The sequence below is a fragment of the Tenrec ecaudatus genome, chromosome 6, assembly GCF_050624435.1.
Source record: "Tenrec ecaudatus isolate mTenEca1 chromosome 6, mTenEca1.hap1, whole genome shotgun sequence".
NCBI classification, from domain to species: Eukaryota; Metazoa; Chordata; class Mammalia; order Afrosoricida; family Tenrecidae; genus Tenrec; species Tenrec ecaudatus.
In genome coordinates, this window is record NC_134535.1 from 130908901 (window position 1) to 130922640 (window position 13740).

The following is a 13740-nucleotide window of genomic DNA, read 5'->3' on the forward strand; positions in this document are numbered from 1 at the left end:
ACCACCTGCGAAAGGCGTTGGCAAGCCTCGGTTAGTGCTCCCTCTGGTGTCCAATCCTGGGAACTACACTTCCCGGCCCTCCTGGTCCACAGCCTGGAGGAGGGGGTTCCTTCTCTGACTCTCCCAGCCAGTGCCTACCTGGCGCTGCCCCACACACCCGAGTCTGGCACATCAGATACCACCCCCCCCAACTAAGGAAACAGAAACTCACAATGGCGCCATAATGTGGCTCTGCTCTCCAGCCACTTGGGGTGGGGGATGGGAGGCAGGGAGGGAGGTGGGAGGGGGAGGATTTAGACATAGTTCCACCTCCTCCTTGCTTAAGTCGTCGGTGACCTTGGGAAATCACCTTTGCCCTCTGACCCTCACTTTTCTCAGCTGTGAAATGTAGAGGCAAGGCTCTTTAAAGGACGCCCTCCCCATGAGTCTGCGAGGGGGCCCTGAGCTAACACTTCCGGTTTCAAATACAGTTTGGATTCCGCCGGCCTAGCCCATCTCTAAGGCATCCTCTCGCTCAAAAATGCTCTGCCTTTTCTGGCCAGACTCAGACCACAGTGCCCACCCTTCTGGAGCCGGATGCCCACCAGGCAGGAGAGGCAGTGGCATCGCCAGCCAGATCTCAGCCAGGTGTTTGGCAGCACGTCACCTGTCGCCCCGTTGTCGTATGGGTCAGGCACTGCTATGTTTAGGGGGCTTCATGGAGGGTTATTGAGTGGCCCAAGGGCAGCCTGGTGACAGGTGTCCGGTCGGGGGCTGTGGCGGCCCAGCTGCAGACCCGTCTCTGCGACATTTTCATCTGATTCCGAGGCAGATGCGGGAAGCGTACTAATCAAGTTTGAGTATGATCCAGATCTCGGGGAGGGCTGCTCGGCTGAAGGGCAAAGTAGGAACTGGGGAAAGTACTTGATGGGTGGGAAAGACGTGCTGAAACGAACAGCCTGCCTCTCACAGTTATGTTCTGGCCCTGAAGCGACCCAGACAAACACATGCCCGTGCTCAGAACACAGACCAAAGGCATCTGGCTTGAGGGACAGGTCAGGGGTGCTGTCCTGAGCTACTGTAGCCAGACTTAGCATAAGCAGAGATGGAGACAGCCTGGGTGGTCCCTACCTGGCCTGCCCACTAGGAGGGACCAAGTCTCAGGGTGCCCAAACTGTGAGCCTCACCTTCAGCTGCACACTGGGATCACCTTGTGGGTGTTACTGCCACCCAAGATCTGGCTCTTCTCCAGAACAGTGATACCACATGATTTTGGCTGCCCCTTGGGCACAAATGTACTTATACAGCTCCCTGAAAAAAACACATTTAAAAACTAACCAGCTCATTGCCATCAGGTGGATGCTGACCCATAGTGGCCCTACAGGGCAGGACAGAACCGCCCCTGGGGTTTCTGAGACCGTAACTCTTTACAGGTGTAGACAGCCCCATCTTTCTCCCACAGAGTGGCTGGTGGTTTTGAACCGCTGACCCTGCAAATAGCAGCCCGATGTGCAACCGCTACACCATCAGGGTTCCTTGTATAGCTAGCTCCCTCCTCAACTCACTGCCATCAGTGATGACCCATAGCAACCCTAGGACACAGGGTAGACTCGGGAGTGCAAAGCCTCAGCTTTCTCCAGCAGCGCTGCGGGTGGTTTCAAACTGCCAACCTTTCAGAGCACAGCCCAACTCGTAAGCGGTGCACCTCCAGGGCTCCATAGAGCTCCCAAATGATGCTGAAAGTTGGAGGTTCAAACCTACCCAGGAAGAACTTGCTAACCAGAAAGGCCTGGTGATCTGCTTCAGACGGCACAGCACCCTGAGGGCCCCGCTGGGCTCTGCAAAGCTTGAGGCACCATGCGTTGGAATGGACTGGAAGGCAGCCAGTTTGATGGTTGGGTTGGGTTGGGTTGGGTTTTGCGTGTGCAGCTAAGGTTGAGACCCACCAACCCAGAGGAAGCAGCAGAGGGCCTGGAAACTGAATGTGGGCAAGCAGGGGGAGACTGGTCCTCAATAGCCATCAGCTGCCACGTGGGAGAGGGAGGGAACTTTCTCTGGGTGGCTCCAAGCCCACACTGGAACAGCTGGGGGGATTTACAAAGAGATGGGCTCAAGGCCATTCTCACAATTACAATTGTCCCTTCAGTGGGCCCTGCGGAGTGCTGGACTCCCTGTCACTGCACGTTGGAGCAGAGGGGGCCACAGGCAGGGATGCTGAGCAGACTTCCTGCCCTGGGTGCCTCAGAGGGCCAGCAGCCCCTCCCCCTCTGTTCATTTCCGCAGTGAGTGCCTGAGGACGCCTCCATCCCAGCTTGTTTGAATCACTACACTGGAGGGCCTTTCCTACGTGGGGCGGGCGGGACAATCGGGGTCTTGAGGCGTGCCCCCAAAGCATAGATCCGTGGGCCTAGAAGGACTTCCCGGGTACCACCCCACTCCCACCCTCCTCCCCCCTGACCAGGCTGCTCAGCCCTGGCTGCCCATCTCTCTCCCGAGGTGCTGGTGCCCTGTCCTCTGGGGGGAGGCCTGCAGGGTGACCCAACTGTGCATTCAGGGCTAAGAGGCCCTAAGCCCACCTCATTCACACACATCTGAGGACACGCAGCCACGGGGTCACAGCCAGGTGTGGCTCTGGGTCTCTGCTCCACTCTCTGTCTCTCTCAGCCTGCTCTGCATTGAGTGCCTGCCCGGGCCAGGCTGTGCCCAGGGGCTGTCCCCACGGCCAGGGCACTTTCAATTAACAGGAAGGTTGGGGCAGATGAAGACATGTCCAGGTAGTTACAGTTTGTGGTTATTGTGGGTCCTGGGCTTGGGACCGAGAAGCCACCAACCAGGCAGGACAGCCGGCGAGGGATTTGAAGGAGGTGGTGTGCAGTAAGAGTTAGACGGTGTGCTGGGGTGCAGGCGCAGCCCTGCGAGGTGGAGGCGGCTCCGGGGGTGACTGATTAGCATTCTGGCTTCTTCCACAGCACTGGGGTCCCAGGAGCGGGTGAGTGCCCTTGTGATGGTCCTTAAATCTGGGCTGGGGGACCAAGGGCCTTGTTGGAGATGTATCCCGTCATGTGCTGCTAGTACAAAATTATCAACTTAAAAAGCAGCCTGCTCTATTTGGCCAATTAACTCACCCCCCATGCGACGGCTGGAAGTGCTTCTCTTTGGTGAGGCGTGTGTGGTTAGTGGGTGCTGATGGTCCCCCCATCCCTGCTTTAGACCACTGTTTCCCAAGTGGGTGATACCATCCCAGGGTGGGAGGTGATCCAGGGGGTGGGGGGTTACAAAAGCAGATGCCTACACTGTATCCTGGATTATGGGCTATAGTACAAAAGTTTTTCGTTGCCAGTGGAGCGGTGAGTAATTTTTCTTTCTGAAAAGCACCCAATAAATTTGGGGATCTAGGCATTAGACTGCCATCCTGGTTGGCAAGGACCCTGGCCAGAGGTCAGACTGGAGGTTTCCCTCAGGACAGGGGGGGTCTAGGCTCCAGAGGGGAGATAACTCTGCTCAAGATGACAGTCATTGGTGTGTGAGCCCCCAACTGGAAGCTGGCTACCACCTGCCCAGCAGCCCCCCAAAAGTGGAAACAGGAAAATGAAAGATAATGGCCTTTTCCCGTGAATGTTTCCTAAGACCGCCAGGATTGGGCCCTGGTGGTCACTGAAGGGGAGTCCGAGAGGTCAGACCGATGTGACTTCCCAGAGACCTGGCCCTGCCTCGAAGCCCTCAGGAACAGCTGTGTGCTCACTCAGACACCCCAGACGACGTTAAACACATGCCACTGCCCTGAGAAAATGCCCTGTGGGGCCCTGGGGCTGAGTCCAGGCAGGCCAGGCCCCAGCAGCCCGCCCCACCCCACCCCTGCCATCTCTGGCTCCTTCTTGCCACATGGATCTATCTGCTCACCCTGCATGGGTGGTGGTGGTGGTGGGACTTCTGCTGGTGGGCTTGCTGGGTCATCCACTAGGAATATGGTGCTGTTGCCTCCCTCGAGCTCGTGGCTGGCTTCCTTGCCCTCCCTGCCTGAATCAAGGTGCCTGTGTGCCCTTATGTGTATACGAGGGGTGTGTACATGCATGTGCACACACAGTGATGAGCACACCCGTTATGAAGGAATCAGAGTGTGTGTGTGTGCTTGTGTATGTGGGTGTGTGTAACATGCATGTGCACACACAGTGATGAGCACACCCATTATGAAGGAATCAGTGTGTGTGTGTGCCTGTGCTTGTGTATATAACATGCATGTGCACACACAGTGATGAGCACACCCGTTATGAAGGAATCAGAGTGTGTGTGTGCCTGTGCTTGTGTATGTGGGTGTGTGTAACATGCATGTGCACACACAGTGATGAGCATACCTGTTATGAAGGAATCAGCATATGTATACGAGGGGTACCCCCCCCCCGCAAAATGGATTTTTTTTCCCCTCAGAGCCATGCATTTAAATTTCGTTTACAAAACAACCTTATCACCTTCGAAGTACTCTCCATTACATGTAATACATTTATCAAATCTGCAATTCCATTTTCTTGGAAACATTTTTCAAACTCATCTGTTTGGATGGCCGAGAGCACCTCCCTCGTTTTTTTCTTCACCAATCTCGTCAAATCGCTGTCCTTTCATGTCCCTCTTCATCCAAGGAAACAAAAACAAGTCTCTCAGAGTGAGGTCAGGTGAGTAAGGTGCGTGGGGCAAGAGAGGCATGGTTTTTTTTTAGCCCAAAACTGGTGTGTTAGTCCAGGTGGACTAGAGAAACAAATTCATGGACACTCATTTGGGTATAAGAAAGAGCTTTATATACAAGAGAAATTGAGTATTGAGAAAACATCCCAGCCCAGTCCAGATCAAGTCCATAAGACCAATATTAGCCCATATGTCGGATACCAATCTATAAAGTCGTCTTCAGACTCAAGCAGCACATGCAATGATGCCGAATACAGGAAGCTCACAGGCCAGTGTGTGCAAAGTCTTGTGGATCCAGTGGAGGTAGAGGCATCTCAGGTCTGGCAGGGGTCTCCACGTGGCTCCTCCAGTTCCCAGGGCACAGTCTATTAGCGTAGCGCATGTGTCTTGTCAGTAGAGCATCTCCAAGTGAGTGAGCTGAGAGAGAGAGCCCCACCTCCAAGGAAGAATACCAGAGTTCCCAGATTCCTCAGGAGAAGGCCATACACATACAGAGGCTTCATCGGCTATGACCTGATTGACAGACTAGACTCCACCCCTTCACTCTGAGTCCTCAAATTGACACCAGATTATGTAACTGCCACACGTGGCGCACTGAGATGGCTCTGTGAGCAGATGCGTTCTTGTGGTGGCAAACCCACCACCACCCGTCTGCCACAAATTAGCCCTGTTTTGCTCACACACTGTAACGCCTTCCTTTCAGAACCTCTGAATAGAAAGTTTGATTCCGTCTGACCTGGTGGATCAGACTACAGATCCACTATGCCCCTCACATCAGAAAAACAAGTGAGCATCGTCTTGATCTTTGATTTCACTTGGCGAGCTTTGGGGGCTTTTGACGATGGCATCTTTCACTGGCTTGCTAGATGTTTGCTTTCGGGGTCGTAAGAATAGCACCGGGTCTGGTCACCAGTAATGACCTTGGGGAGGGGGGGATGTCTGGGTCACTTCAGACCTGTTCTTTCAAAACTCGGCATGTTTCCACTTGATGCTCTTTTTCCACCCGAGGCACAAATTTCACATTGATTCTTCTCCTTCCCAAATCTTCCATTAAAATTCACTGAATTGCCCTCCAAGATAGTCCAGATAACTCCCCATCTCTCCAATGACCCATCGTCGGTCTTTGAGCACAGGTGCACGAATTTTGTCGACGTTTTTGTCTATTTGGGAAGTTGATGCATGTCCAGTTGTCATTAATCAAAACATCACACTTTTTTTGAATTGAGAAAACCACTGGTACCCTTGAGATTTTCCCCACAGTGCTGACCTTGTAAGCTGTGTTCAACATCACAACAGTTTCTGCAGCATTTTTCCCGAGCAGGAAACCAAATTTCACGGCCGCATGCTGTTCTCTTAAATCGGCCATCACAAAAATCGAGATTCGAGCGAAACTGCTTTTACGAAAAAATTCAGTGTGACCAGAGAGAACCTTGCCAACTCTGAGCGAGTTGCTCTATGCTTGCCGAACTGTAAAAATGTGTACTACGAAAGCTCCACCCAGCGGGGCTTCCCTCCGTTTTCTTTTGTTTTTGGAGTATGCCTCATACGTGGGGTGTGTACACGTGTTCACACAGTGATGGGAACATCTGTTGTGATGGGATCAAGGCGCATGTGTGCATGCGTGTGTGGGGGGTGCACACACAATGATGGGACCACGTGTTATGAAGGAATCTGGTACATGTGTGTGACAACCCGTGTGCTCACAGAGGCACCTGCACATGGGGGTGTGCGCAAGCGCACGCTCTCTGGTGAGCCGCTGGGGACAGTGTGCCAGAGCCCAGTTCTGCCCAGGCCCCTGGCATGCGGTGCACCTTCTAGGGCACATGGACACAGCACAGCTGAGGCTATTCTGGTCCAACAGAACAGCTTCACGCGGGCCAGGCTCAGGAACCCCCATGTGGTGGGAACAATGAAGGGCGGGCTGCCTGGCGCCTGCATGGAAGACTGTGGCCATGACCTACTCAAAGCTAGCGGAGGGTGAGCTCCCCTTTCATGCCACTCTGAGTCTGAGCTGCATTAGCCCCGCCCTGCGCCAATGCTGAGGGCTGAAGACCGCACCTGCCCCGGCAGCTCTCCACTGTCCTCACCCTAATTGGACAGGTGGGCAGTGAGGAAGGAGAAGGAAGGGAGGGAGCCCCTGGCGTCTTCCAAGTGCGCTTCCCAAGACGGCCCGAGCAGCCCCGGTGACACCGTGGGTTGCACACTGGCTCTCACCGCAAGGCCAGCAGTTCCAACCCACCGGCCGCTCCACGGGAGAAAGTCGAGGCCGTCTGTTCCCATGAAGATCGACAGCCTCGCAAACCCACAGTGCAGGTGCACTGTGTCCTGGAGGGCTGCCGCGAGGCAGAGTGGACTCCGTGGCAGTCAGTCTTGCATGCGTTTGGACGGTGTTGCGACCCAACTCTTGGATGCCAGAGAGGGCTGAGAGGCAGGACATCCGGGGGGGTCCTGGGTGCGGAACCCCTCCAAGCGGATTCAGGTGGGTCCGTCAGCCAGTGTCGGGGTCCAGTTCACACGGACCTGGGTTTGTGTTTAGACACAGCTCTGAGACCAGCGAGTGCCTACCTGCAGGCAAGTTCTCGTAGCAGTACGCTTGTTTGGGTCTCCTGACGGTGCCTTGAAAGAACCATCCAATCACACAGTGGCTTTCGAGAGGATCTGCCGGGTCACTTCAGATGACGCAGGGCGGATATGATGACAGGTTGTTTTTTTTTGGGGGGGGGGGGCAGGATCCCAAAGGGTCATCTGGACAGACTTTCTTGCAGGGCACAGATGGGCACAGGAAGAAGTTTCCAGCACATGGGCCGCTGCATTGGGTGAGGACAAGGCCAGGAGACCGTCCACAGGAGTGTCCCACAGGAGCACGCACCTGCTCATCCTCCAAGGGGCAGAGGGGGGGGGGGTGTCCTGTGAGAAGGTCACCAGGAGACCCTCCCCCATCCACCTGATCTTGCCCCTTCAGACTTCATTGTACGCCCCAAATTCAGAGAACATTGTAAAGGAACACAGTTTGAATCTCTCAGGGACGCCCCCCCAATCCATTTTTTTCTTTCTGTGTGGTCAGTTGAAGAGCACAGGACTCTTTGGGGAGGGGGGAGAGAGAGAGAGAATGCCGTTCTCCGAAGTGGACAGACCTATGGTGTCCAGAAACCATGGCTGCGCATTTGTACATTTTTAACAGAATTTCTGTGATGTTTGCCCGGGTGCGTCCCAGCTCACCCTCGTCCAGGGGCCTTCTCAACGCCGCAGTTTCCTCCACAGCTTGCGCAGACCAACCAGAGGCTTGGCCGTGGCCTGGGGTTTTGCTCTGGGGTCTGAGGGAAGTGAGATGCAGACAGAACCTGTCCTAGGGGGATAAGATAGCGTCCGCCAGCTCTGATGGGGGACCAAGGGCATTAGCCTCAGGCCCTCATTCTGCTGGCTCGGTGCAGAAGGCCTGGGACCACAGACCAGCAGCCTCAGGCCCACGCTCAGCGTAACCAAAGACCTGGACTTGCCACCATCCAGTCCCTGCTGGCTCACAGTGACACCCTGTGGGTTTCTGAGACTCTTACTTGTGTACTGGAGTAGAAAGCCCAGGGAGCGGCCAGTGGTTTCAAACCGCCCACCATGAGGATCACAGTCCCAGGTTTACCCACTACCCCACCAGGGCTCCTACATAGCAAACCGGGAGCTACCACTTGGCAAGGCCCCGGCCCTTCCTGCACCAGGGGTGTTGAGAAACGCTGCTCTCGGGCTGTGGTTGCTCAAAGTGCGGTCACGGGGCCTGCCAGGGAAGAAGAGTCTCAGGCAGCAGCCTAGCCCAGCCAGGTGGGCTACCACCCTTTAGTATGGTCCAGTGGGGGTCGCACAGGCACTGGGCAGCGGCGGGTGCTGGCGTCTGATGGCTCTTTGTCCCTCTCCTCTCCGCCTGGCAGATCTGCGGGATGGTGCTCACCTGCTGCTTATACCGGAGGTTCCAGCTGCACTTTTCCTAGTGGCCAACCCGTCCCCTCTGACTGCCCCTCCAAGGACAGATGCCCACCCCTCTGCCAGGCCTGCAGAGCAGCACCAGCTCCACCAGGGCCCTGGACTCCGCCACCGACTCTGCGTCCAGCCCCAGGGAACCCACCAAGTGCCTGCGACCACAGCCCATCAGGGCCCCTTGGCCCCTCCCTCAGTGCGAAACCCCCCAGGTGGGGCCAGTGGCCAGCATGTAGGCAGCCAGAACCTGCAGGCCCCATGGACTTAGGGGACCAGAGCTGGGCACCCCGTTCTCTCAGCCCCAGTGCCTGGACAGAGCTCTGAACCCTGAGTCCTCTGGGACACCTCCTTCCTACTTAGATGTCCTTCTTAGGGGAGCTGGCCCCAACCCCTGCCCCTGCGGCAGGCAGGTGTTATGCTTTCCACTGGGGAGTACATCAGAGACCCACCTGTTCTGAGCTGCCATTCCAGAACCTGCTCGGTCAGACACCGGGTCCTGATAGCCTGGGGGCAGAGTCCCGAGGTGCAGCAGCCCAGGAGCTGGGCTGGAGGCTGGTGGGGAGCAGCTGGCAAAGATGGGCAGAGCTGGCTACCCCCAGTACTCCTTAGTCTCTGCTCCCTTGGGCCTTTCCCTGGAGAGACCCACCTGGGCTCTCGGCTTCCAGTGCTGCAGCTCCATCCGTTACCAGCGTGTCACCCAGGGGGCCCCTGCCCAGGGGCTCTGAATGCCAGTCTTCCAAAACCCTCGCCACCCCTCCAGTGCTGGTGGCTGTAAAATCGTCCCAGTGGGGCCAAGTCACAGACTGTGGGAGGCTGGAGCCCCTGGGGTGTGCTCTCCCCAACCCCTTCACCCTGGCCACATGGCCATGCCGGCTGGCTCCTGGGAGGTGCCACCCACCCCCTGGCCTTCATGCTACCAGCTTGCTTCCAACCCTGAACATAGCAGCCGATTTGGGGGGGGGGGCATCCCAGATACCACCAAGTTGCTCTCCAGTCCCTTCCGGCTCATGGTGACCCCATGAGGACAAAGGACAGTGTTCGCAGGGATTTCTCAGGGGCTGGTTTGTCTGCTGGGGACTGCCAGGCCTTTCTCTTGAGGCACCTCTGAGTGGACTCGGCACGTTCACACTTTGGGCCATGCAGGGAGTCCTCTGCAGTACCTGGGGAGCCAAAGGGAAGTGCTTCCGGAGAGCAGACTAAGATGCTGGCCGTTGTCTAAAGAGCAGGCACCAACTCACAGAACCATCATACCCCGCAAAATCTCACTTCCATTGAGTCGATGACCCTCTAGGACAGAGTAGAGACTGAAACTCTTTACGGGAGCAGAAAGCCTCCTCTGTCTGCTAAGGAGCGGCTGGTGGTTTCAAACTGCCGACCTTGAAGTTAGCCACCCCACTCATAACCACTATGCCACCAAGGCCCTAAGACAACTGTGGTGTTCCCCTCCCCACCAAATGTCTGTCACATGTGGGCTATGACCTCACTTGTAGCCTCCGTGCCCCTAGGTAGCTTGGTGGGGGGGGAGGGGAGGCTGAACCCAGTACTTCTACCAAGTGAAAAGGCTCAGACCAGGGCCGAGAGGGGCCAGCACTGGCCTCCACCTGACCCAGCCCACAGTCTGATGGACACAGCTTCCATGCGCTGGGCCAGGCCTGAGTGTCCCATCTCTAGGCCCAGGTCACTCACTGCCGTCCCCAGCACGGGCCTGACCTGCACATCTTGGCTTCTGGCCATCACACAGCCATCCCCCCTTCCACACACACAAACAGGAGGGCACGGCCAGGGTCTTGGGTGGGCACAGCCACCCCTTGGGGCTTCTCCACATTCGCCAAGGGATGCCATCGACTGACAGTGTGTGGGGGGAGCTGAAAAGAGAGCGGGCTGGTGAGCCAGGCGGGTCCTCCCTGCCGCCGCCCTGAGTTCTTCCCAGAAGTCAGCCAGACTCTGGAGGCGGGAGACAGAGAGAGGGTGAACACCTGGATCAAGTGGTTAGGCACGAGGTTGGCAGTCCAAGTCACTACGAGGCACCTTGGGCAAAAAAGACCTGCTTGGAGAGATCTTGGCTGATAGGAGCCACGCACGAGTCTGCCGACCACCGGGTCTGAAAGGGCACGGCCGTAAAAACCCTGCGGAGTGCTGTCTGAAACGTATGGGGTCACCAGGAGTCGGAACCCACTTGTTGGCAACCGGAAGAAAGAACTGGCTGGGCACAGTTTGCACAACTTTTGTGGGGGGCAGGGGGTGGCCCAGGAAGGCCCGGCTCCTCTGTCCCCAGCCCCACGTATTGGGTAGCTTGCCTGCCTGCCAGCAGGATTCCCGCGGACTCCCGTCCAGCCCAGCCAGCCACTGCGGGATGGCTGCCCCAAGCTGCCGAGTGCCAGGGTAGCCCAGAAGCCCAGAACCTTTGGGTTCATGCCAGCATCCTGGGGGGCAAGACAGGGCTGCAGGGAGCAAAGACCCTAAATGTGGCAGATGGCTGTGGAGGGGCACAAGGGCCTTGTGTCTGGAGCCAAGGAGAGGGTCCACAGTGGGTGTGTCCCCACCAGGACGTCAGCTTCTCTGGTCCCTGCTCAGGCTGGCTCATGCATCCATCCCTGGAAAGAGGATGTCCCCATTGAAAGTCCTGGGTAGACAGGACACAGCTGTGTGCTGGGTCCAGAAATGCCCCCGGCATGTTACAGACAAACTGGGTTCCTGGAGCCCCACAGAGGGGATTGCACAACCCCATCCCGAGCACACCAGGTCACCCTTACCCGCGTTCACAGAGACTCCAAGAGGGAGTAGTGCACCCCCGAGCCCCACTAATGGCAAGTTCCTGGAGGAGAGGGAGATAAACAGCCTTTGGTGGGGGTGGAGGGTGAGGGGTTGTTTAAAAGGTTTCCCCTGTCCCCTTCCCCAGTAGTCCAGCCCCAACTCCAGGACATTCGGGGACCAACTTGCGTGTCCTGAGAGACGAGTATGTGCTTAGGTGATATGGGGGATCACCAGATGTCTATTGTCCCCCACTTTTCAGACAGGACGTTGAGGCTCAGAGAAAGCAAGGGGCTTCCCGTCGTGTTGTGATGGCTTCTCTCCCCCAGAAGACAGAGCCAAGAGAACAAGGCCGGGAGCCTCTCCAGTCCAACCTCCCTCTGTCCCTCTGTAATAATGAGCAGTCAGGCACACTGTCCCTCCCAGGGTGCATGGAGTCATTCAGCAGGGCCCGGGGCCCCACTGCCCACGCAGTTGTAGGCAGCACAGAAGTGTGGCCTGTTTCAGGTTGGCTCTGTGGCACTGGGGCAGGGGGTGGGGCTCACAGAAGCACCACCTCCAGAGCCAGGGCTGAGCTGCTGCTGCTGCTCAGAGCTGCCCGAGCTCTCCGCTCTCCGTGTGCTCCACTTAGGAGAAGGGGGCAGGGAGGCAGCCAGGGCCCAGGCAAGGCCTCTTCTGCCTGTGAATGCCACCTCTCCTTTGCAGCTTCACCCTCCTCGGCGGTCTGCTGGGGTGGGGCTCTGGGATGGAAACATATGAGGGCATCTCTTCCCCCCACCCCGGCCCACCTGCTCATCCCTGGGCCCTGCATGGCACCAAGGAAGCCAGCCATCCCAACCCCTGGTGGCCACATCAACGCAGGTTCCCGGGGATCCCAGATATTCCCCAGAAGAGCTGCTCCGTGGAGTTTTCATAGCTCCAGGTCTGTCCTTCAATGGACCTCTGGGTGGCCTTGAATCACCAGCCCTCAGCCACCCCAGGGCAGGGGTAAGGTGTCCATGTGAAGGGCCCCAGGACCCTTATACCACAACACTCTTGGCTCTTGGCACCTGCCATGCCCCCCCCCTTCAGAATTGTCAGCTCAGGGGAGGGAATGGGAGCTGTCTTTCACACACTCCCCCCACTCTAAGCACACTGCTTACTGCCCCCTGTGAGCCTGGGGAGGGAAAGGGAGCAGTCTCTTAACTGGCTGCAGGTGGGGGGCAATGGGGAGAAGCCTCTTGTGGGGGCCGAAGATAGTGATCAAACATCAAAACCCACCAGTGGGTGCAGTCCCCGTTCCCACTTGCATTGCCCCCTGGAAGCCAGAGAGCATCCTCCCTTCAGGGTGTTTCCAAAGCTGTGGCCTTTCAGAAGTCACTCCAGCCCCAGGCCTTTCTCATGAGGCACCTCCCAAAGTAGGTTCCTCCCACTGGCCTTTGTTTCCATGCCTTAAAGCACACCCTAGTCCCTAGGACAGGAACGAATGCTGCCCATCTTGGGCTCTCCCACCCCTCTGGAGCCTCAGCTTTGGACGATCTCACAAGGAGCCGGCTCCAGAGTCCAGCTGGAGCCCCAGACACGTGGTGATCAGGTGGAGGATGCCTCATCCCTGTGCTCCGTGCACAAGCAGCTAGAAAGTGTCTCTACTGCCCCGCCCCGCCCTCCCAGGGTTGCCCAGCAGGGGTGTGGCCTTGGCTGGGACACCAGGGACCCTGAATCCTCTTCCTGAGAGAAAGCAATTGACACCCCAAGCCCTGTTTGCCCAGCCACCTTCTCTGTGCCTTGGGCGGAACTCCTCTCTGCCCCCACTGACCCGTTTTCTGTTTCAGCACAATGCCCAGGTCTGTCCCCTGAGCTGTCAGTGGAGTGGTGCGTGCCAGACGGACCCCTTACCCTCTCGTGCAGGCTCCCCAGACACCCCTGGTCAAGTGCCCAGGAGGACCCCAGCCCAGGCGGCCCAGGCTGTGGGTCCTAAGAGTGTTCTAGAAACAGCAGTCGCCTTTGTGACTGTTAATTGTAGTTGGATACTAGGTCCAGTCTAACCTACTGCCTAGAGGGACCTGCTCAAGTTGTAAGCACACACCCTCACCACCACTCACTCCTTAACCCAGCTCAGTGTTGGCCCAGCTCCTTGTGCCAGGCCACAATAATAAAGAACTGGTGTAGCACTGCCTCCGCCGCTCCGTTCTCTGTAGGGAAGCCCTGGGCTGGAGTACGGTGCACCAGGGCATCGAGGCCTGGTGCTGCCAGGGAGAGCCAGGCTGGGCGGTCTGCTGGGATTGTGTGCCCCTCCCATCAGCCACTCAGGACCTTCCCACGGCTCCCCATGACGGGTAGCCTGCCTGGCTTAGGAGCCTGGGGGTGCTCTTCCCTGCTGGGTGTGGGAGA

At 57.2% G+C, this 13740-nt stretch overlaps 1 protein-coding gene across 1 annotated transcript in view; it reads left to right on the plus strand.

Moving 5' to 3' along the window:
- Window positions 1–13537, plus strand: part of TSPAN11 (tetraspanin 11) — a 95368-nt gene extending 81831 nt beyond the window's left edge. Inside the window, exon 8 of the mRNA XM_075552201.1 lies at window positions 8574–13537. Within this exon, the coding sequence (XP_075408316.1) occupies window positions 8574–8633 (60 nt within the window). The 3' untranslated portion in view covers window positions 8634–13537. The remainder of the gene's footprint in view (window positions 1–8573) is intronic.
- Window positions 13538–13740: the final 203 nt, after the last annotated feature.